Here is a 20,687-nt window from a genome sequence, read left to right as displayed (position 1 = left end):
GCGGAGTGGCTGGTCGGTGGGGTTTTTCCTTTCTGAAAGCACACTCATACAGAAAACCCCTTCTGTGTTGCAGGGACCCATTTCTTCCTCAAGCTATTTGCCCTCATAGCTGCTTCTTTCTCTCTCCCTGCACCCCAGCAAGAGACTCTCAGCTACAGAGTTTCTGTAGCACCGTGCATCATGGTGCTTTGCACTCTGATCTTCAGGATGGAGTTACAGGACTTTAAAGCCTGCCTTCGCACTGCCCCAGATGTCCCAGAGACAGACCTTTATCATTTCCCCTTCGCAAACACACGATCTTGAACAAGAAAAACATTTCACTTCCACTTCTTTTTAATTAGTGTTTTGGTGAATATACAAAAACGAAGAATCAAGGCAGCTGGCAAGTGTCAGGAGCTGAAGCAGTACACCTTAGGAAGAGACTTCACCTTAAAATGCTCTATACAGGAGCATATTTCACACAACATATGTAACTACTGAAGTCTTCACTAGGAAAGACACCAGATCAGTCTGGGCCAAAGTAAACAGCCTCTATTGAACTGAGTGAGAAATGTAACTGCTGATGCAAGGACTGGATTTGGTCCAGTTAGCTCCTTGCTTGCATTTTTCACAAGAGTTACTCGTTGCCATTATTTGCCTTTTGTCCTACCTGACCCAGGGATGTGGAAGGGGAAGTACACAAGGGATGTGACCATATACATGCAGGGAGCTGAAGCAAGAAGCATGGAAATTAGGGGCGCAGGACAGCACTTCTGCAAAGCCAACTACAGTGTAGGACCCCTCGTATTCTGCACAAATTCTAGCCCGTCGATGTGTGAAATCTTGAGTGAAGTACATAACAGCTTTTTGAAGGAGTCGCTTGTTAGCAAGTGGAGCTTTTCCCGGACTGGCACTTCTGAAAGCAGGAGCACATGCAGTAGTTTCATCAGTGACAGGAGGTAGGCTTGAATATAGGCAGCATATCGCTGAGGAGTGAGCTAGCCTTTTATTGGGCTTGACTAGCAACAGGCTTTTTATCCGCGACATGTCTTTACTGCTGACACACTTAAACTCTTAAAGAATCTGCCTTATTCTAAGGCAAGGGGTAAGAGAGACCAGGAACAGAACTTGAACAATAAAATATATGAGAGGTCTGCAGTCTTCTCCCTTGTAGCATCCGTCTTTATTGGTCACAGGAGGTTACAGTTTTGCTCACATAGCCCTTGCTGGAGCCTTTGGCATTATGATTTACATTCAACCTAGTTTTAGAAAGATTTTTCTGGAGCAAGCGTATGTGGACATTCTCCTTTCTGATGTCATCACAGAACAAATCAGAGCACTTCTTATCTTATGCTCCAAGGATTTCTTGCACAGAGAAAGAAGGATTGCGCCTCAGCCAGGAGGCATTAAGGCTGCAGAACAAGGGGCAAAGAAGGGACAAGAAAATTCTTTCCTGGAGTCATCAGCTCTGTGTGTCAAGTTTTTGGAGGGGCAAAAGTATATATGGGAGAGGTAGTGGGAAAACTTCAAATCCTCCATGGCACAAGGAGAATGGAGCAGGAGATGAACGAATGCAGTTTCACACGGTGCTTCAGGACAGCGCTGAGGATGCTGGGCCTTCAGTATTCAATTCTGCTCCAGTAGAACATGGTACCAAGGAGGACGCAGAACTGAAACGACAAGACTACTGAGTTTCTCTGCTCCCCGTTTCCTTCTCCCCACCTCTCCCCCAGCCCCAATTAGTCCTACTGGTAGGAGGGAGTAACAGAAATTCTCGATGAGCAAAGTCCGTTCAGGCAGAGGAAGCTTAAAGCTTTTTATCTGCACAGAAGCTTCACAGTGAAGAAAGAAGATATGTGCAGCCATAACTATTTGAATGGATCACTCAGCTTGCTGGGGATTATCTGTCATGAAGCTGCTGAACCCTGAGTACTTAGAACACTCATACAAAGTCTTTGAACTAGAAACTGAATTATCTGTCATGATTACTGTTTCGATGATCCAATACCCTTCACAAACAAGTATCTGCAAGCTGTGTTTGCTGTGTTGTATTGCTGAGATGGCAGCAGGCCACAGCAGGCTGGAAAGCCATCTAGCTCCTTACCTGTGGAAGCCAGAATGGAGGGAAACTTGTAAATGTAGCCTTGTTAGTGGAACAGGCTACAGGCAGATTGGTGACAAATGAATAACTATAATCTACAGACATTTCAAATGCGTCAGTCCTGTCATCCACCTCCACATCACTGGGTGTGGAATAGCAAGAAAAGAGAAGAGGAAATAGAGGCAATTAAGTACTCACAGTCCAGCAGAGGATGGCAAAACCAAACCAGGCAACACCCCAGGCTTGTGTGTTCATTGGCCCAGAAATAGCGTCATAACAACCCTGTAAGACAACCGTGAATGAATCAACACCAGCTTTGAGCTTGTACCACAAGGCAACAAGCTTATCTACCTCTGAGAGAGACTGAGGCAGCATGTTCCTCTCCTATTGCAATTTGGGTACCTCACAGGGTTGCAAGAAGACGAGCCAGAGCTGCACTGCTTATTGACAGCTTGCAGATAGCCCACCTGTTTCTAGCTCCAAATACAAAGTAGAGCCATCTCAGACACTTCCAGGACAAATTCCTGTGCCATCCACTTGCCAAGTGTAGATATATAACCAAACACAGGCCAACACAGAGTTGACCTCCAGAATCAGGAAGCTGCAGGCAAATTTGGAAGCTTGAATGCCTTCTAGAAACGCTTGCTAGTGCAGAAGTTGATGCTCATGACCCAGCAATCTGTTTGACTAGCACAAGCTAGTCTATTGAAAAATTCTACCTTGAGGAGGAGAACTGCTGACTCGCTCACTCATATCGTATGCACTCATCTTTGGGCTGAGTTTGATTTAGCTACTGTCCATCCACATGTTGGAGATGTCACTTCTTACTGGTGGCATTGGGAGACTTTTCTTAACAGTTCTCTCTCCATCAGGAAAGTCTTTATTACAACCCATCCTGTGTTCAGCAACATGGCCAGGACCCTACAGGCTTTGCTTCTCCTCCAGAAAGCCTTTGCGCACCTGTAGCTTACAGTGGAGGAGGAAGGCTATTCATTGTTTCCTTCCCTTCCAGCAAGGTGCTTTTGACCAACATACGTTAACTGGAAAAAGTGAAGAGGGTCTTACGTTGCTGTTATAGTAGCCGGGGACCCCAAGCTTGCAGCCGTCGAGGTTGACGGGAGACCCTTGGGCATCCATGACACAGCAATTGTGCGGCCAAGGGAAGTCGGCGTCTTTGTGCCTGGAGCGGAAGGTGGACGTGTACTCCTGCCAGTCGGAGGGGCCCCGCACCCCGCAACAGTGCTTCTGCAGAGCAAGAGAAGGGAACGGTCTTTATGGGCCCAGGTCACAGCCCTGCACACAGCTGGACACTGCACATGGCTGGTTAGGCATTAACCACAGATTTACGGGAGAGATTTTTGAAGTGCCTGCCTTTGACAGCCTGCCATCTGATAAACGAGCAAAACAGGGAGTGTGGTAGGACTTTCTCTAAGGTTCAAGGCAGATGCCGTCCTCTTTATTACTGAGTGGCTGCAAGGAGGACTTGAAATTCCAGGGCTGCAGAGCATTTAGTAATTAGTGAGAGTTTTCAGTGTTATTATTACCTGAAGCATGAGTTCATCCCACGTCTTTGTGACCCCTTCAGCCATCCATTTGTCGTTGTTATTGTCTGTGTCTGACTTGTTATACCTCTCCAGCATTTGCTTCAGGAAGAGATTTGGAGTGAGCTACAGGGAAAAAAAAACAGAGAAGAATGCAGGAACTATGTAAATAACTGGCCGTGTAAAGCAAATAATGGGTTATTTGGGGTGGGTTTGTTTGCTGGTTTCAGTGTCCTACTGGAGAACAGGAATGCTGCTTCTCCCCCAGTTTTACACACAGAAGAATAAAGAGCAGGATTTGAGGAGCAGGAGCAACAAAGATGCAGATCTTGAGCACGACTCTTAAGCAGGCTCTACCAGATGTCAGATCACAGGAGATGTGCAGAAACTATGTGTTACATTTAATACGTTGCTTGGAACTAAAGCACCAGAAGTCATTTCCCTCCCTACCAGTATCTCTAATAACCCACGTAATCTTTCCCTCACAAGTAACACTGCCTGGGCAATCCTGAAGATTTGCCTTCTGCATGTGTGGTAGATTAATCAGTCTGTAGCCGAACGACTAAACATTGTATTGATGATTCAGCTAACCCACGCTGTTATTTCCTTAACTACAAGATTGTAAACATTTTAAAATTTTAAAATAACAAAACTATGTTAAAAAGAACAAAGTTATTTCCTGATTAGAATAATGACGTTGGAGACTTTCCTTGTGGGGTCTTACTCTAACTCAGCAGTAGTCCTTTGAGCTTATACTGTACCACCACACAGGACATTTACTGCACTGAACAGGACTGCTGTGTGCTCTAGAACTGCAACATTTCCCAGCACGGTCGCAAGAATATATGAGGAAAGAAATACTCACAAAGTCTCGCTGAGTCGCTGCTGTGATACAAGAAGCCATTTCAAATGCATAAGTGATCAGCATCAGAATGATATACTGTGGGAGACAGACAGCAGAGTTAATTAGCTCTTGGAGAAACAGTTAAGCAGTTCTTTCAAGATTAAGCCTGAAACCCCGCTCAAGGCAAAGGAGGCCAGGCTATCCTAGTCTCCTCAGTCTTCTCCATGCCCCTGAACATTCATGTAGCCCTTCCCTGCGCTTGTTTCAGTTTGCAATCTGCTTTCTTGAAGGTGTATGGCTGGAATTGTTCTCCATCTCACAGATGAGATTTCATCAGAATCTCAGGGCATTAATACCACCCTGCCCCTATGGAAAATACTTTGCCTGATATGGCTTAGAATAACATTTCCCCTTTTCTTTGTTGCATCTCATTGGCAACTCATGCTTGTTCCATGTCTTCTCCTTCCACTTCCATTTGCCAGCTATAAGCTTTTCAGCGAGAAGCTGTTCACTCCTAGCAGGAGAGCTTGTACTTTGGGGAAACAGAAGGTGCAATTAAGAGTGTCATTCAGATCCTCCTGATTTTGCATCGTCAGATTTCCTCAACTCTCCTGCTTTGTGAGCAAAGATCCTTCATGAAAACAGATCCTGAGGATCACCTCTCATAGTCTATTTCACTGTTTCTCTTCCCTTCTCAGCACAACCCCTTTAACCTTTCCCATATTCCCTTTGCAGTTCTTGTGCCTCTATTTCTCCTCCCACATTTTATAATGTTCTTCTCAGATTCAGGGCATTTGTTTTCTTCTTATCCCAGCTTCTGCCCCTCGTACCCTCTCTTCTCTCCTATACCACAGCCTTGGGTTTCAGCCAAGACACTAAAATTCAGAGTTAAGGGAATTCTCTTCCATCAGCTCTTTGCTGGTGAATTCCCTGGCACAAGAGTTCAGATCTCTAAGTGTCTCTTGTTTCAAACAGACACCCTGTCATCCCATATGAATCCAAGAGAGATGATTCCAGAGTTTCGGCTCTACCCTTCGTTAATGCAAGCACCAATTAAGTTTTGCCACAGCCAGCCTAAAGGACTAAGTAAGAAATTGTACAGAGATTTGTTCACGTCTTAATATTGTCCTTCGCTTATCCAAAGCTCTCCGTTCCCACCCCTGTAATTTCTGCCTGCTTGCTGATGTCTAATGTTCTCAGTTGCACCCATATTTGGTATACTAACACATACTAATGCCTTGTACAGAAGTCATTACTTATCAACCTCTAAACTGAATGGTATATGACAGCTGAAAGGCAGTAAGGGGTGGGGAGAAATGAGGATCTAAACCACATCCCAGCGACATCTGATTGCACAAATGCTTCTGCATTGCTTCAAGGTCAGGGTCAAGGTAGTCAGCTTAAATCTCCATTGTGACTATTACCATTAATTCCCTCAACCTGGTTTGGGAGCTTCTCATGCATGTGTCCTCAGAGGAGTTACCTTGTGGGACACCACAGACATGATCAAGAAGTACCTTTGGCTCCTTATCACTAATAAAAGCTGTCTTTGCTCAGTGAGTGATTACCAAGGTGAGCAGGGAAACCAAGGCGGCGTTTTTTCAGTTTGGCAGCAATAGGTAGGCTAACTTTGCTACACTTACCACCAGCAGCAAGGTCCTGTTGGACTTAATGACTCCAACGATACCAAGGATAGACAGAGCAAAGAGTGCAAAGCCAACAAAGATGCCAATCCAGGCAGCAGCATAGATGTCATCGTTTTCTGTGGCTTCCAGCAGAGGGTAGAGACCATGGGGATCGGACACAAAGAAGATGCACTCTGCTGTCAGGGCAATGCCGCACATCTGAGAAGGGCAAGTTCGGGAAATCCGTTAGATCGAGCTTTCCCAAAGAAATAGCAGAGACAGAAAAAGACAAAGACTGCTTTCTTTTCATTCAACTTTCTGCCAAACAGGGGCTACTTAACTCCTCCTCTGCCCAACTCTACAATCTCTTGTATTGTGCCTTCACAGAAGAATTTCAGGCAAAACTCACCCAGCCTAGACCTGAGAGGTCAGGCCTAGGACTTGAGAATGTTAAAGAAAGAATTAACAGAACCTTTCCCATGGAGGGAGGTGGCTGGAAAGATGTTGGTCAGCAGCAAGGGCTCTTCCCCTAGAACTCATTCTCATAGGGTCTTGTGGATCAGCCCCTGATGTCCTCTCCCCACCCAACTGATCAGCTAGCACAGCTCTCCTTTCCCCCTCCTCCCATGCTTTACTGGTTTATTTATGTGTGGCCTTCACAAGTGAAGAGGGATTTCATGGCTGGGAAATGCTGTTTTAAGAAGCATCATACTGGAAGGAAGCCTCCACCCATACTTGTCCCACTTCACTTACCCCAATGACCACATTTCCAAAGACTAATAGACCCTGCAAGATGCGTATGCCATCACAACTTTTTGCCATCTTTAATTCTTCATGCAACCTGGGAAAAACCAGAGACGGTCTTTAGTTAGACCAGTACAGTAGGATTCACTCAGAAATAGAAACTATCCCCGAGGAGAAGGATAGATGGAACCTACCAGCCTGACTGTACACCTCCCACCCCTTGCTTCATAGTAGTTGCAGAGGAAAAATTCCCCAGGTGTGAAGCTGGTAACTTAAACTCCCCCAATACTTGAGCTACAGAAGATCGGGACCACTCTGGGGCAGTCAGTGTCTTTGGCTCCCTTTCGGGTAGGGTTTTCACCATCGCAACAGCACCCATGCAAACCTCAGCTCATGGTGTTATATTTCCAGCCGGCTAGAAACACCAGCTACACCTGGATGGACAGGGGAGAAGTTCGGTGCCCTCACCTTGCTCCTCTTCCAAAGGAGCCAGCTCTACCCCAGGGTATGCTATCTACCCCACTGGCTGTTTTATTTTGGCCAGCACTGCCACGGGACCGAACTGGCAACCACGGTGCTTTAGCTGTATCCCACGCACGTACCTACGGCACGTGGCTTGGCAGCACCTTGCTAAGGGTAGCCCTGTCTCCCACCCATGCTGAGAACTGGATCTGGGACCCCAGTTCCCGGTCAGGTGCGAGGGAGGGAGAGAGCAGCTCAGGCTGCAGCTGGCTCATGGGAGCCGGGCCAAATAGCATTCCCAAAAAATTCCTGAGAGCACAATATCCTGCAGGCTGGGGCCCGGCACCCTGCGTCGAATTCATCCCCTTCCAGAGAGAGCGGCATAAAGGCACTAGTCAGAGGTATGAGACCTCTTGGAGAAACAAGCCCAGATGCCAGCGCCAACCAAGTCCTTCTTTCAAAGGGAAGGAGCGCATGTGTGCATGGAGAGGGGGAGGGAAAAAAACCCCAACCCTAAGACAGCTGCATTTGCCAGGTGATTAAGAAAATATAAGCCGTGAAAGAAAGGCTGAAGTGGGTCCAACTTGAGCAGACAACAGGAAAAGCAGCTTGAACACCCCTCTTCTGTCAGAGTACCTGCGCTAGTGCCTTCTCTTGCTGGGGTTGCTGACTCCGGGATTCTTCAAAGAAGCTGTTGGAAAATAAGAGCAGACACAGCTGTCAAGGAAGGGGAGTTTCCTGAGAAACAGAGCATTGTGGGACCTCTCTAACAATGCCACCTTCAGCCTCCCCAGCAGCTGCCCTTTTAGGGTAGGCAGGGCTTCCAACAATGACAGAGGAAACCCAGAATTTCCTACCACCCTTTCTGCAGTGGTTTGAGGGTTAGGCATGGAGAGATCTCCAGTGCTTTCACCATTATACCAGCAGCAGAGCGCGTAAGTATTTTCTCATGATAGTGAGTGGGGATGGCCATTATATCCAAGGTGAGAAGCCATTTTTATTCCCATATTTTTATTTATACCTGAAGCTGTATGGCTCTGTATTGGAAAATGGCAAGCTCATGAGGTCAACCTGAAGCTCTGTCCCTGCCAAACTTGTTGACCAGCCAGGACGCCCAGGGGGCCACATAAAACTCTCTTGCAGGTCCAGTCTGGGTCTGGGCATTGTTTGGCCACATGCGGTCTACAATACAACGCTGCAGAGTCTGCCAAATCTGAGACGGACACTGGTCCTCTACTCATCTGAAAGCTGGAGAGACCACTGCCTGGCTCATGGATCTTTGTGCTGCAAACTCCAGAGATTTTCGAAAAGCCTTTAGTTATTGCCATCTAAGAGACATCACAAGTCAGGGGGCAGTCCAAAAACCAAGGAAATCTTCCCTGCTCGAATGCAGGCACGTGAACTCTGACTACTACATGGAAAAGCAGGTCTGCTCCAGCTACCATGTAGATAGCAGTGTTGAGTGTGCCATGTGGCTAGCATGACAGATCATACCAAGTGTGATTAACAAAGTCACAACCCTTTTCTTTACATTGCAGGAATCTCTTTCTCCCTCCCTTTCTTTCCTGCAGACCCCCCTGCAGTGTAATGACAGCACTCACACCTCGTACGTGGGCTGTCCACCCAGCCCATGTGCTTGCCTCTCCACAAGCTGGCTTTCTTCTCCCTGGCAGGCAGGACCTGGCTCGCTCTTGCCTCTCCTTAGGCAGGTCTTACTGCAGTCACGGCAGTCCAAGAAAGCAAGCCTCTTGTCCCGCGGCAAGCCCATCTCCTAGGCTACTGTAGCTGGGAGGAAAGCTGGACACGGTCACCACCACACAGATACCAACTGGAGAGTGGCAAGCTTCCAGGCAACCTAAGGCTCTCCAGTACCCTACCTAAGTCCAATGGGATTGCGGGGCGGAGGGAAGCAGAGAGACCGGGAAGAGGAAAAGCGAAGGAAGAGCCTTTACTGTAGACCTAAAAATAAACACTGTAATGATGTTGCCATATGAATTCTCCCTCTGCCTCCAAGGAGTCCGTTTCTCGGTGTCCGCTTTGTTCCCCTGTGCCACATGTGGCAACCCCTTGTCTGGCCGCTTCTCCGTTGTAAAGGGTCTAGTACTGGCATCACAGCTGAGACACTGGGGAGGTGCTCCAAGGCCATGACGACAGCTAGGCATCTGGAGACCCGACCCTCCAACACACCCCAGAGGAGAAGCCGGGGGAGATCTGGGGCTTTCCACTTGCTGCCTGCTCCTCACGCCTCAGAGGTAAGCTGCATTAAGCAAGAACAGCTTGCACAGCACTTGGCGCAGGTGCATGACTATGGAGGCATGAAGCAAACCTTGGCCAACTTGCCCGAGGCAAGTTGCATGCAGGTGTGACTCACAACCACCCTCGGGTTCTTCCTCCCGGCCCCAGAGACACAGACGCCAGCAGCTCCTGCCTGCAGACACAAATCAGTTTGGAGATAGAGGAGCCTTCTTTGCGGGCTGGTTAAGATTAGTTTTATGACCCAAATACAGTTTCCTGGGGCTTCAGGGAAACCCGAGCTTCAGCTGCAACCGTTATCCAAAATCTCCACACGAGAAGGTGGCCAGGTCCTGGGATTTCAGCCTTGAGCTTGGATGGACCTGGTGTTCCTCAGCACATCCCGGGCACCTTGCAATTTAGCCGTCACCCATCTAGGTCCCAGGTATTCAATTATCACTACCACAGACTTTGCTTTGTGCTCCAAGCAGCTTTGGAAAGGTGTCTGTTGCTCCCGTTGTACCACAAAAACCTACGTCCCTCCTGAAGCACATCCTTCTTCCTCTTCCTTATGCCCTGGTCACAACCCAGACTGCAACTTCTCCCCTCTTCTCGCCCCTCACACCCCCAAAACACTCCTGACACTCATGGGGGTCCAGCTGAGCCTGTCAGTGCCCAGGAGCAGCGGTAGCGCTGCCTCCCCTTATTCCTCCACAAGTTGCAGACAGATCTGTTATTTCCATGCCTTTGGAGCTTTCTTGACCTATCCTCCCTTCCTCTACTCACAGGGACTCTGCAAGACCTGCAGCACAACTGTGGGAGCCGAAAACGAAGCTCCTTTCTGCAGAGGCTGGCTTCTGCCCTTGTATTTTAGGTGACAACCCCATGGAGGCTTTCAAAGGAAGCCCTGCTGGCAGCGGTTCCTGGAGTCAAGCAGGATTCAGTCTCGGTTGTGCATCCCTCACACACATTGGGCTGGTTGGTCTTTTGAAATCTCCACACCCTCTCTTTCTATAGATTGGGACAGGATTTCAGTAGCCTTACAGATGAATGCCCCCCGCTTAGTCTAGTCCTACTCCATCTCTAGCCAAAAAAGCCAATGAATAAGAATTGGTTTGGCATCGCCCCATGCAGAAGCGGGTCGCATTTTGATTGCCTCGCATTTCATGCCAGATGTCACGGTGGAGTCACGGCACTGTGACCAAGGGATATCCAAAAACACCCCTGTAAGCATCATTTGTTTCTACACCCTGCTCTTGGAGGTCTCTCACCATGGCAGTGGGGTTTCACCTCACCCCTTACTACCCCCCTTTGCTTCAGCATCCCTGTGCAGGACATTGCATTCTCACGGCGTAAGAAGGCAGAGACAAGGGACGCGTTTGTTTTATTACTCATGGGCTCCACACACCTTGGCCGAAGGGCTCCGCGCCGCTCGAGCGCAACTAAACAAACCCAGCCCTTCAACGGCAGAAACCTGGTTTTTACTCATACCCCCCCTCCGGTGCAGAAGCCCGGCCACCACACCTCCTGCCCCTCATGCTCCCTGGTCCTGGTTGGAGATCATGTCTCTACAGGCAAGAGCGAGGTGCCTGGCCTGGGGCTGGGGCGCTGACGGAGGGAAGCCACTGGGGTGGAACCGCTGCCGGAGGTGCTGGTGCCAGTGCCGATGCCGTGGGAAGCCTCCGTGAGCCATAGACCTGCCCGCACCCTGACCTGTTGCAGGCTCTGACGCCTCAAGGTTTGAGGGGCCAGACAGCAATAAACCTACTTTTTTTTTTTTTTCCAATTGGTTTTAGGGGAAAATTTAGCCCCTAAGGGGCTTAAAAAGAAGGTAGTTTCCAAGTGCTTGGGACATCTTCAGAGTTTTAGAGTTTTTAAGAGGATGCAATTAAATATGTTATCGGTGAGTTGCTTGGACTCTGCTCTAAGCAGCCAAACGCTTTACAAGTGTCAATTCGTCGTTTACTTATTTTAAAGCAAACACCTCCAGCGCACACAAAACCACATAGTCCTCCTGCCCCGCCAGACTTTCCCCATCGCTCCACCTGCCCCAAAATGCAGCCGCCTCCGACAGAGAACAGCTTGTGCTCCAGGAGTCAACCACACTCAGAAAAGGAAGACACAGCCAGTTATTTCATGCTACCAGGGGAGAAAAATAAAGCAAAAACAAAGCTCAGCATCAAGCAGGGGTCAGAGACTAATTAAGTTTCCTTTCGAGAGAGATTGCTATGAAATGAAGCCTGTGTGAACAGCGGAGTGGCTGGTAAATCATCATCAAGCATAATTACCTCGGAAATAGAGCTGGGAGGTAGGTTTTTCCTCTCTCCCTCATTAGTTCAGCACAGCCAAAACAAGGTTTGTTTTTTTTTTTCCTTTCCCAGTTTCACAAGTGAGGGGGAATTACAGGATTCATCTTTCTTGGCAATAATTTTTCTTTTTTTTTGCACTCAGATATATTTGCAACAGATTTAATTTTTCCATTCCCTCCTCCCCAGTCTTTAGGAGAAAAAATATGAAACAAAGTAAAACAGCCATAGAGAAGACACAGCCTGAGGTAGGAAAAATGAAATACTTAATAATCTTCTGCAGTTAACCTCATCCAGGTACCAGACTCCCACATACTAAACACAGCCCAGGGACTAAAATAAAAACCATTACACATAAAAGCTTCCTTTTCTCCTAACAGATACTTATTGCTCATGTGCCTCATTAAGAGGAAGACGATGACCAAAGCAAGGCACTCACCCCTCACTTCTCGTGATGCTTCCCAGAAGAAATCCTGACCACCTGCAAAGCCGAAAAAAGTCCCTTTCTCCCACCTCTGCTGGGCTTTAAAGAGCCCAGGTTGCTTGAGGAAAGTGCTGTGTGATTGGTAGGGTGCCCATCACATGAGGAAAACTTTTTTTTCTAGCCAAACCTGTTCCTCGGTCCTCCTGGGACCAGAGGGTGTCTCTGTGACTCTTAGATCGTATCGGAATGCAGTTGTGCTGAAAACACAAAGCTTTAAAGAATTTCTATTATTATACTCTCAAAAGGGTGGATGAATGACTCACTTGTATGAGGTACTTGAACTTTAAAGATGGGCAAGTTGGAAGGATGTAAGTATAAATATTAGGATTGCTGGACTGCTGTTTGAACATGCGTATAAGAAGAATGTATTGACTAGAAAAAGAGAGTAAATGAATTTTAATGTTTTCATTTAATTACGTTGCATGGGGAAAATCCAGTGGTTTGGGTTGGATCCGTTTTCATTTTATTTATTTGGAAACAGAAGTGTAGGTGTTGGCTACTCTGCAAGACACTGCGGATAACATGAAAAGTGGGGAGACTTATGCATTTCCTTGGGCCCTCTGGATTTTTAACAAATTCAGTCTTATTAAGACTGAGCAAAGTCAAGCAGAGACATATCTATTAATTGGCCTGTGATGAACCGAGAGGGGCTGAGGAGCACAGCAGAAAAGGAATGTCTCTCACCTTCCTCTCCCTCACCCATTCCAGTACAAGTCTGCCAAAAGTCATGATTCCTGTTACTGGAGACTTGAGCAAGTCTCTGGCACAAGCGCAAGTGCTTGTGCTTGGTGTTCTTCACCTGCTGGTGCAAAAACCAGCCACGTGAATAATGGGCTTGGGAAGGGTGATGGGAACTACATGTTTTTAGAGCCCTTCACAAGTCAAAAGCGAACGTCAAAAGAATATATATATATATATATCTTTGGTAGCCATCTTTGCAAATATCTTGTGGGAAATTAGTGAGAACTGCAATAGCTCTGATGTTTTATGCATCCCCTTGGTACTTGGAGACAACTGAAAAGAGATCCAGCATTCCCATGTCATCCTCATCACATTTCACCCTGAGGAAAGGACAGTGCTTTTGGCATTTCCAGCTCCATGAGTTATCACAGCGATAAGCAAAAGAAGACCCAGCCTTTGCAGCCAGCCTGATCTAGTAGACAGGGACAAGACATTTGTCACTTGGGTGCTCAAGAGTAGGGATGCAGATTTGTCTAGACCTAAATAACTCTTAGCTGCTTGCCCATTATTTGTGCTCCCTGCACCAGGTGAAGTCTGCCCAATCTTTCGGCAGTGCTGGGGGGACCAACGCGTTTCATGCTGACTGGTGTGCTGGGGTTTAGGAAGGCAGGCTCCCATCATCGCTGCCGGACATTGAGAACAGCCGGCGGCGGGGATAAGCAGCGCATCTCCTGAGTGTCACAGCCTGGCAAGGCATGGGGCAGTGGTTAGGCACAAATCCTGCCGCGGTAGCTTGCTCCACCACATCCCACCCGGGAGGAGAGAAGAGGCAGCAAGTGTGGAAATGCTAATTTGGAAAAAGAAGATGAGGAAAGAGGAGAGAGGGAAGGGGAAGCTGGTAGTGAAGTTGGTAGTCTTGCCGGTCACCGGCACTGAGAGCGGCTGTTAGGAGAGAGCACTGGTGCGGCTGAGCTCTTGCTGCTCCGTAGCCCTGTCCGGGAAGCTGCAAAAAGGTGTTAGCGTGAATCCTTGTTTGGGCTGGAAGAGTGGGTAAGACTGGGGAAGGTGGTGGTCAGTCCTAAACTGCCATCACCATTTGGCTGCTCACAGCTTGTTGTTAATCTGGGTTAGCGGGTAAGAATATTTTTGGTGAAACCTGGAGAGAAATGTGGTATTGGGAAGGAGAGAGTTGGGATGGGGGTTTTGTTCGTTTGCACTTTTTTTGGTGTGTGTTAATAAGGTCAGGCTCTGAGTTTGTACGAGGGTCAGACGGAGACCTTGCCTGAGCGAGGGCGTGCAATGGGGCTGACAAACCATGCGGTGGGAACTTCCAGTGGGGTGCCTGCAGCTGCCTTAGCCTCCCCTGTGGGTCTGCGCCTGCGCTGGCATACTGCAGATGAGAACACGCCAACACTTCTATATAGCCAGACCCAGACATTTGTGTAAGTTCTTGCACTTGGTGAATGCTACAGACTCACGAGTGCACACACCTCCTCACAGAGCCATACATACGCACACATGTATATATACACGTACAAATCTACACACCTCACATGCATATGCTTTCCTCAGGTGTATCCAGACATAGGTCCGCATACGTGCACACCTCTGTTGTGTATGGGTGAAAGGCAAAGTGCTGGCTTGGGAGTGAAGACACACTGCAATTTGGGGTTTCATTTGGAGACACAGTCAGGTGCTGAGGCCACAGCCCGGCCCATTTTCACATGGAAGTGGAAAAGGAAATTTCTCAGGAGATCTATAACTTGACTATGGCACCGTGCTCTGTGGGTTACAGGGCAATGTGAGAACATGCCTGTCACAAAGTGTGCCGTGGCTTTTCAAAATAGACATGGGAGGGATGCTGGAGGATGCCCGAAGAGAGAATAAAGGTGCTGAAAAGGGCTGGTTAGATGCTGTAGGTAATTCCAATGGGCTGGCTTTGCTCCTAACCTCTGACAATACCCTTTCACATTCCTGCATCCTTTGAATTTCCTTTCTTCATAGCATGGAAATAGTGATTTAAGACAGAGCATGTGAGAGGGAAGAATTAGGGAGGGAGGGAGGGAGAGAGGGAGAGAGCACATAGGGAGGAAAGGCGGTTATGGCCAAAGCAGCAAGGTCCCAGGAGTCATTTCTGTGACCGCCTCATGCCAGCATCATGAAGGAACCACTCCCGTCCACGAACAGGAGGCTCCTAACTGCATTTGCAACATTGCATGGGAAGATCAGATCTCACGGTTAAGGGCGAGAGCTCGGGAAATCCCACATCCCCAGCAGTGCGGCTGCAGCGTTGGCTGAGCCCGTGCGCAGGTTCAGCTTGGCACACACCACCTGTGTGTCCCAGGGACGGGGACTTTTTTGATGATCGTCCCTCCAGCGCACGGCAGCAGTGGGAATGAAGCCGAGCATCCTTGCCGCAGCGTGCTGCGAAGGCGCTGCCCGTGAGCGGAGGGGCGGCCGCCTTTCCCCGCAGAATCCCCACCTCACCGGCTGGGTCAGCGACCTCCCCTTGAGGGCACCACCGCCAGCTGCCCCAGCCCCAATTCCTGCCACCCGGCTTTACTCCCACATTCCCGGGAATGCTGCAAACAGCTGCTTCCCAGTCCGCGGTTCGACCTTCCTTCCCTCGGCCAGATTTGGGTTTGAGGCTCGCGCCTGCCGCCCGAGCCCTCCACGTGCCGTGGCCGGGAGCCAGATCCTCCCCAGAGGAGAAGGGAATTCCTCACGGCTGCCTCCTCTCCCGTCTCCATGCATCCCCACGGGGGGGCGAGGACGCGGGCCGTGGGGGACAGAAATCCGCTGGGCCCCTCGGGTTTGCAGCTGGCCTGGCCTCCCGCCAGCCTTGCCTCCTGCCTCCCCAGCCGGGTCGTGGCTTTTGCTACAGCTGCCTCCCCCTTTCTGCAATGTTTTTGCCCTTTTTTTTTGCCACTTCTATACCTCTCAACCTCAAGAGAGAGGAATAACTGCGGGGCGTGGAGAATAAATAAGCGAACACCACCTAGGGAGATCAGGGGAGAGCGGCTCTGTCCCTGAAATTGTTTACCAAACAGTGCTGAGTGTGGGGAGACAAATGGCATACCGTTAGCAACAACCATAGGCTAATTATCGTGGGTTAGGATAAACCACCGAGTCACTGGGCTAGCCACTCCGGCGAAGCCTGCAAACATATAGACTGAAAAGTAGAACTGTATATATATATTTAGTATAATGTGGAATGCAGTAAGTAACTTCTTTCTAAAACCTCAGATACCTTGATGAAGAGCGTTACAGAAAACCCAGATACAGGCATCTTTGTGACACTGGTAAACCTGGTATTTTGCATTTGGCAATGCATAATTCACCCCTGAATATGGCATTGCACTCTTCATTGCTAAGAAGAGCGCTATAAAGCACACTCTCAAGGATTGGGGTTTCTTCATATTTTGGGGAAGGAGAGGGATACACCTTATTTTTCTAGTTTTGTAAGGTAGTTTTATTCATGAGCTTATAACCGTGGCTGTATTCTGGTGGTGGTAAGACTTGCAGCTTTGGGTGTTTGCATAAAGCCCAAGCTACTGGAATCACGTGATTGCATGAAAATCTGTACTTTCAGCCTTTCGGAAGAGACGTTTCTTCTCCTTCTGACAAACAAGCAAGCAGAAAGGACAAACAGCTTGGAGGAAGCTGCTCTGTTTGGTAAAGAACTGCATTCAGGCGGGGAACTGCTTCCCCAGGGAGTTTTGGGCTAGTGCTCATAGTGGAATTTGCACATGTGGGTAAAGGCAGTAACAAATTAAATCTCGGTACCCCACTGCTAACAATTAGGCCAGCTGCTGTGGCTCCCCTCCTCAGGGATCTCAACCCAAAAGCGTAGAGAAATAGTGGATGTTTATAAAGCCTAATCTCTATTGGGTGCTACTACTGTTAATAAAGGAGACCCTCAGGGTGCCGCCTTGTACACATTGAGAGAGATTTGGGCTCTAAATCTCCCCCTAAGGATGCCTCTTTTACTCTGCTGACTACGAAGGAAACTCGTAGGAGAGCCTCATCACGGGCCTGAGGCTAATTTCTGCAAAGGAAAACCCAGACCAAAATATTTGCATCTTAGAGCTGCTGATCTCACCTAGATCTTTCAGCAACCTACAGGTCACATTTTTGTACCCGCGGAGACCAGAAGATAAAACAAGCACGGAGGAGCCTGGGGGAGCCCTGAGGTCAAGACCTGTCTTGGCTCCACTCCCACCAGCAAAAGTTTCTCCTGGCAGAGAAGGGGAGCCAAGCCCTGCAAGAGTGGCATTCCCCAGCCAACACCCTTGGTGGCATAAAAGGGTCAGTAAATGGGACGTGGCCTCCTCTTGAATCTCATCATCAGATGAGGGCAGGCCAGCTCACTCTGAACAGGAGCCTGACCACAGGGAAGGCTCACGGGAGGCTAGAAATCTCACTGTGCCCAGGCAAAGGATCGCCTGGGATCTTGCAAAATACACAGCAGGAGAAAAGACTTTGGAGAAGATGGAAATTTTCTGCTGGTGTTTTAGATAGCTTCTTTAAAAGGCTGACAATGTCCAGGGAAGGTCTGCTAGAAAGCGTCTCCGTATTGCTCATGATTGTGAATTTGAGGGCTTTCTGGCCTCTGAAAGCCCTGCGTATGTCAGTGTTGATAAATCTATTAGGATGTGGTCCCAGCTCCCAAATGGCCATGGCTCTGTGGTGGTCCTCTGGTGCTGGTGGTTCAGTTGAGTTTCATCTAACAGACTGGGAACAAGCTGTTCTGTCCGGAATTAGTGACTGCATTGCTCTTGCTGATGGTTAAAAACCTCTCCTCCAAAATCCAGTGTGTGAGTCACGAGCCACAGCATGGTAGAAAGAAGAGGTCTTGTTTGGGGACCTTTACTGCTTGTTTGCAAGGGGCCAAAGAAATTTGTTCACATTAACTGTTCCAGCTCATTCCTGAAGGGTGTTCGGGGATACCTCATTCCTCCCAAAGCCATCCTGCTTGTCTCTGCTGCATTAGCTGCTTCTGATCTAGAAGACTGTAACGGGCTGGCAGTGGAGCACTGCCATCTACACACGGTTGCCCGTTACTATCCAGTTTCCACCACGCTGTAAGCCGTGCTGCAAGCATATATCTCATTTAGCTCAGCATCTCCACCATCTACCTTGCCAGAGGGCTGGAGCACCCAAGAGAAAGAGGGAGGACAGTCAAGTTAAAGCTGCATCGCAAGAGTCTCGGCAGCAGGAGGAAAGGGGAATCGCAGAGGGGTGTTGGCTGGTGCGGTGCTTGGGAGCGCTGGGATGGAAATAAATAGCGTGCATGCCTTAGGCGGGTTTATAGCACTCTTGGGGTGACAGCCTCTGCCTTGGTTAGGGTGTGGTTGATGTCTCACACCGACTCATTGCTTTGGCAGAACTGTAGGCACTGTCCAATATTCTTCCTCTGAAACTCTCTTCTAAAATTTCAGTAACTAACTGGAAACTTCCCTGAGAAGCCTGACTCTGTCACGCACCTGGGGTTTGACCCAATCCTGTACCCAGCTGTACTTGGGTTTTAGTTTCAGGTGGTCGATGGATGGAGCTGAGCTGTGCTTTGGGCCATCCAGCCCTTTTACGTGGACCTTTTCTCCTCTACTTGTAGCTGCTCCAAGGACGTAAACGCCTGAGTTAGTCTCCCTGCCTCTTAATAGCCTTTAGCAAAGGCTCAGCCGGTCTGTGCTGCCCTCTCATGGGCACACGCAGGAAAGGTTAAGTTTCACCTTTTTCTTCAAGATGCTTTTTAACCTACTACTCAAGGGCCATTTTTCAACACATGATTTCTGAAAAGCCAGGAAGGCTTATGAACAACGTCTAAGAGGCCTATGAAAGGTAACTACGAAAAGAAATTCTGTCTACAGTTGTGCTGGACCCTGCCCAGCTCTTACCTTTCTAAAGAGCTTTGCTCTTCGTTTGTCTCAAGATACACAAGACAGCTCTCAAGATAGCTCTGTTTTGCTACCAAGGATTCAAACAGCAGGAGCAAAAGCTGCATTCTCCAATGGGCAGTACTTGCTTTCAGTACTGTGGGGTTTCAGCAAACTTCCAACACTGCCCTTCCCTGAATCTCCTTGCAAAAAGGCAGGATGTTCTGCTTGACCCAAGGGGATACTTAAACAACAGTGGGATAGAGCAGGCATCGCTCTGCTCTTCAGAGGGACTCCTGTGGTGTTCATGGTGTTTATGCAACTTTGAGCCACTGTTTAAAATCTTTGGCCTTCTGACCACTTGCCCAAATTTTAATATAGCCTTTTCCCTAATGTCTACTCATCTGTCCAAACACCAACAGCTCCTCAAGGTGGGAACTATTTTGCTTCAAGGGCTGGTATGACATGCGTTTTCCCCATTAACAACCAAATGTGCTATTCCACATGTCTCTATTCACCTCCGTTTCCTGTGTTATACTAGAAGATAAACTGAAGGACGGGAAGGAGGAAGGACAGAGGTCACCTCTTGTTCTTACAAACTCCCTAACCCTAACATGGATCCTGGCTCCTAGTTCGTAAGAAGAATTTTAAAGTGTTGGACCAGGTGATTCCAAGCAAGATGTTTGTCTTAAAGGCTTGTAAGTTTATGGTGAAGTTTTCACAGTCAGTGTAAGCTGGATGTTGCACTCCCCTAGCTACATTGCCTACCTTTTTTACTTTGTGAACTGTACTAGATAGCCGTGTGCCATCATATGTCTGGCTCTGTGTAGTCCTGTATTCCTCCATCTCTTGCCACCTTAAGGAATGACAATGAACAAGAAGTTAATTTTGGTCTCAAAGCAAATAACAACAAATAAAGCAAGTGAGTCCATCTCTCAGTTTGTTTCTTCCCTGGTATTACTGCACTGCAGTTTGTGAAATGACACCAGCAAAGGAGGGTAAGCTCTTCCCACCTGGGAGAGGAGTTGCATGAGGAATTGGGATGATAGCCTTGAGGGAGAAAGAGAGCATTGCTCCATTTGTTCATACCACGCATTTCTAATACAGACCAAATACCGCAGTGTCTGCAGACAGTTTCCAGTCTTGAATTACGTGTATAGGAATCTCTTGGGATTGCTTTGCCTAACTTCAGCTGTTCTGCAGCGACATTCCAGCCCACCACCTTTCCCCAGGACAAGACGGCAAGTGACTGTTCATCCAACCCATGTCACCCCAACAACTCGCAGTTCCCCTTTTCATTTGTGTATCTTGAGGCATGGCCATGAACTTTTAGTGATGCTGCTACATCAAAGTTGCCCATGAAGGCAGTCCCCACAAAGGAATGCAGCCATGGATATTGATGCCTGACCTTAAGGGAATGTTTCTTCTTCTGCATTTCATCTGGCTGAGCGAATAGTCAAGAGAAGCTTTCCCTTGAATACAACCTGAGGGCATGTCAGACAGGGTTTGATCAATTTGCCCTCTTATATTCCCTTTCTAAGCGCTCCCACATTCTCCAGTCTTCAGCTTGAGCTCTCTCTTGAGCTAAGCTCTTTGTCGGGTTTTACCCAGAGGTTAATTTCTTTCATTTCAGACATGCAAGCCCTGCATAGTTGATGCTGCCTACTTGGAGTTTCACATCATTGTGAAACTTTTAAATCAATGCCATTAAACTAGCTTAAGGTTGGTGTTATGTAGGAATGATTCATATCCAGTGAGTCACAATGAAATGTCTCATGCTATAAGTAGCTGGCCATTGAAAAGCTATTCTGC

The 20,687-nt window shown here is 48.2% G+C and overlaps 1 protein-coding gene across 1 annotated transcript; it reads right to left on the bottom strand.

Annotated features, from left to right (window-relative positions):
• Positions 1 to 326: 326 nt before the first annotated feature.
• Positions 327 to 12,415, bottom strand: UPK1B (uroplakin 1B). The gene is made up of 9 exons (XM_052795109.1): positions 12,274 to 12,415; positions 7,933 to 7,987; positions 6,844 to 6,931; positions 6,109 to 6,309; positions 4,487 to 4,561; positions 3,625 to 3,747; positions 3,146 to 3,325; positions 2,279 to 2,362; positions 327 to 1,649 (listed from the first exon to the last, which is right to left on the bottom strand). Exons 3-9 carry the CDS (start codon positions 6,910 to 6,912, stop codon positions 1,599 to 1,601), a joined length of 783 nt encoding a protein of 260 aa, XP_052651069.1. The 5' UTR covers positions 6,913 to 6,931; positions 7,933 to 7,987; positions 12,274 to 12,415; the 3' UTR covers positions 327 to 1,598.
• Between the last annotated feature and the right edge of the window lie 8,272 nt (positions 12,416 to 20,687).

The sequence above is a fragment of the Harpia harpyja genome, chromosome 8 (assembly GCF_026419915.1).
Source record: "Harpia harpyja isolate bHarHar1 chromosome 8, bHarHar1 primary haplotype, whole genome shotgun sequence".
Taxonomy (NCBI): Eukaryota; Metazoa; Chordata; class Aves; order Accipitriformes; family Accipitridae; genus Harpia; species Harpia harpyja.
Note: the sequence above shows the minus strand (reverse complement) of the source record. Positions and strands in the feature narration are given on the sequence as shown.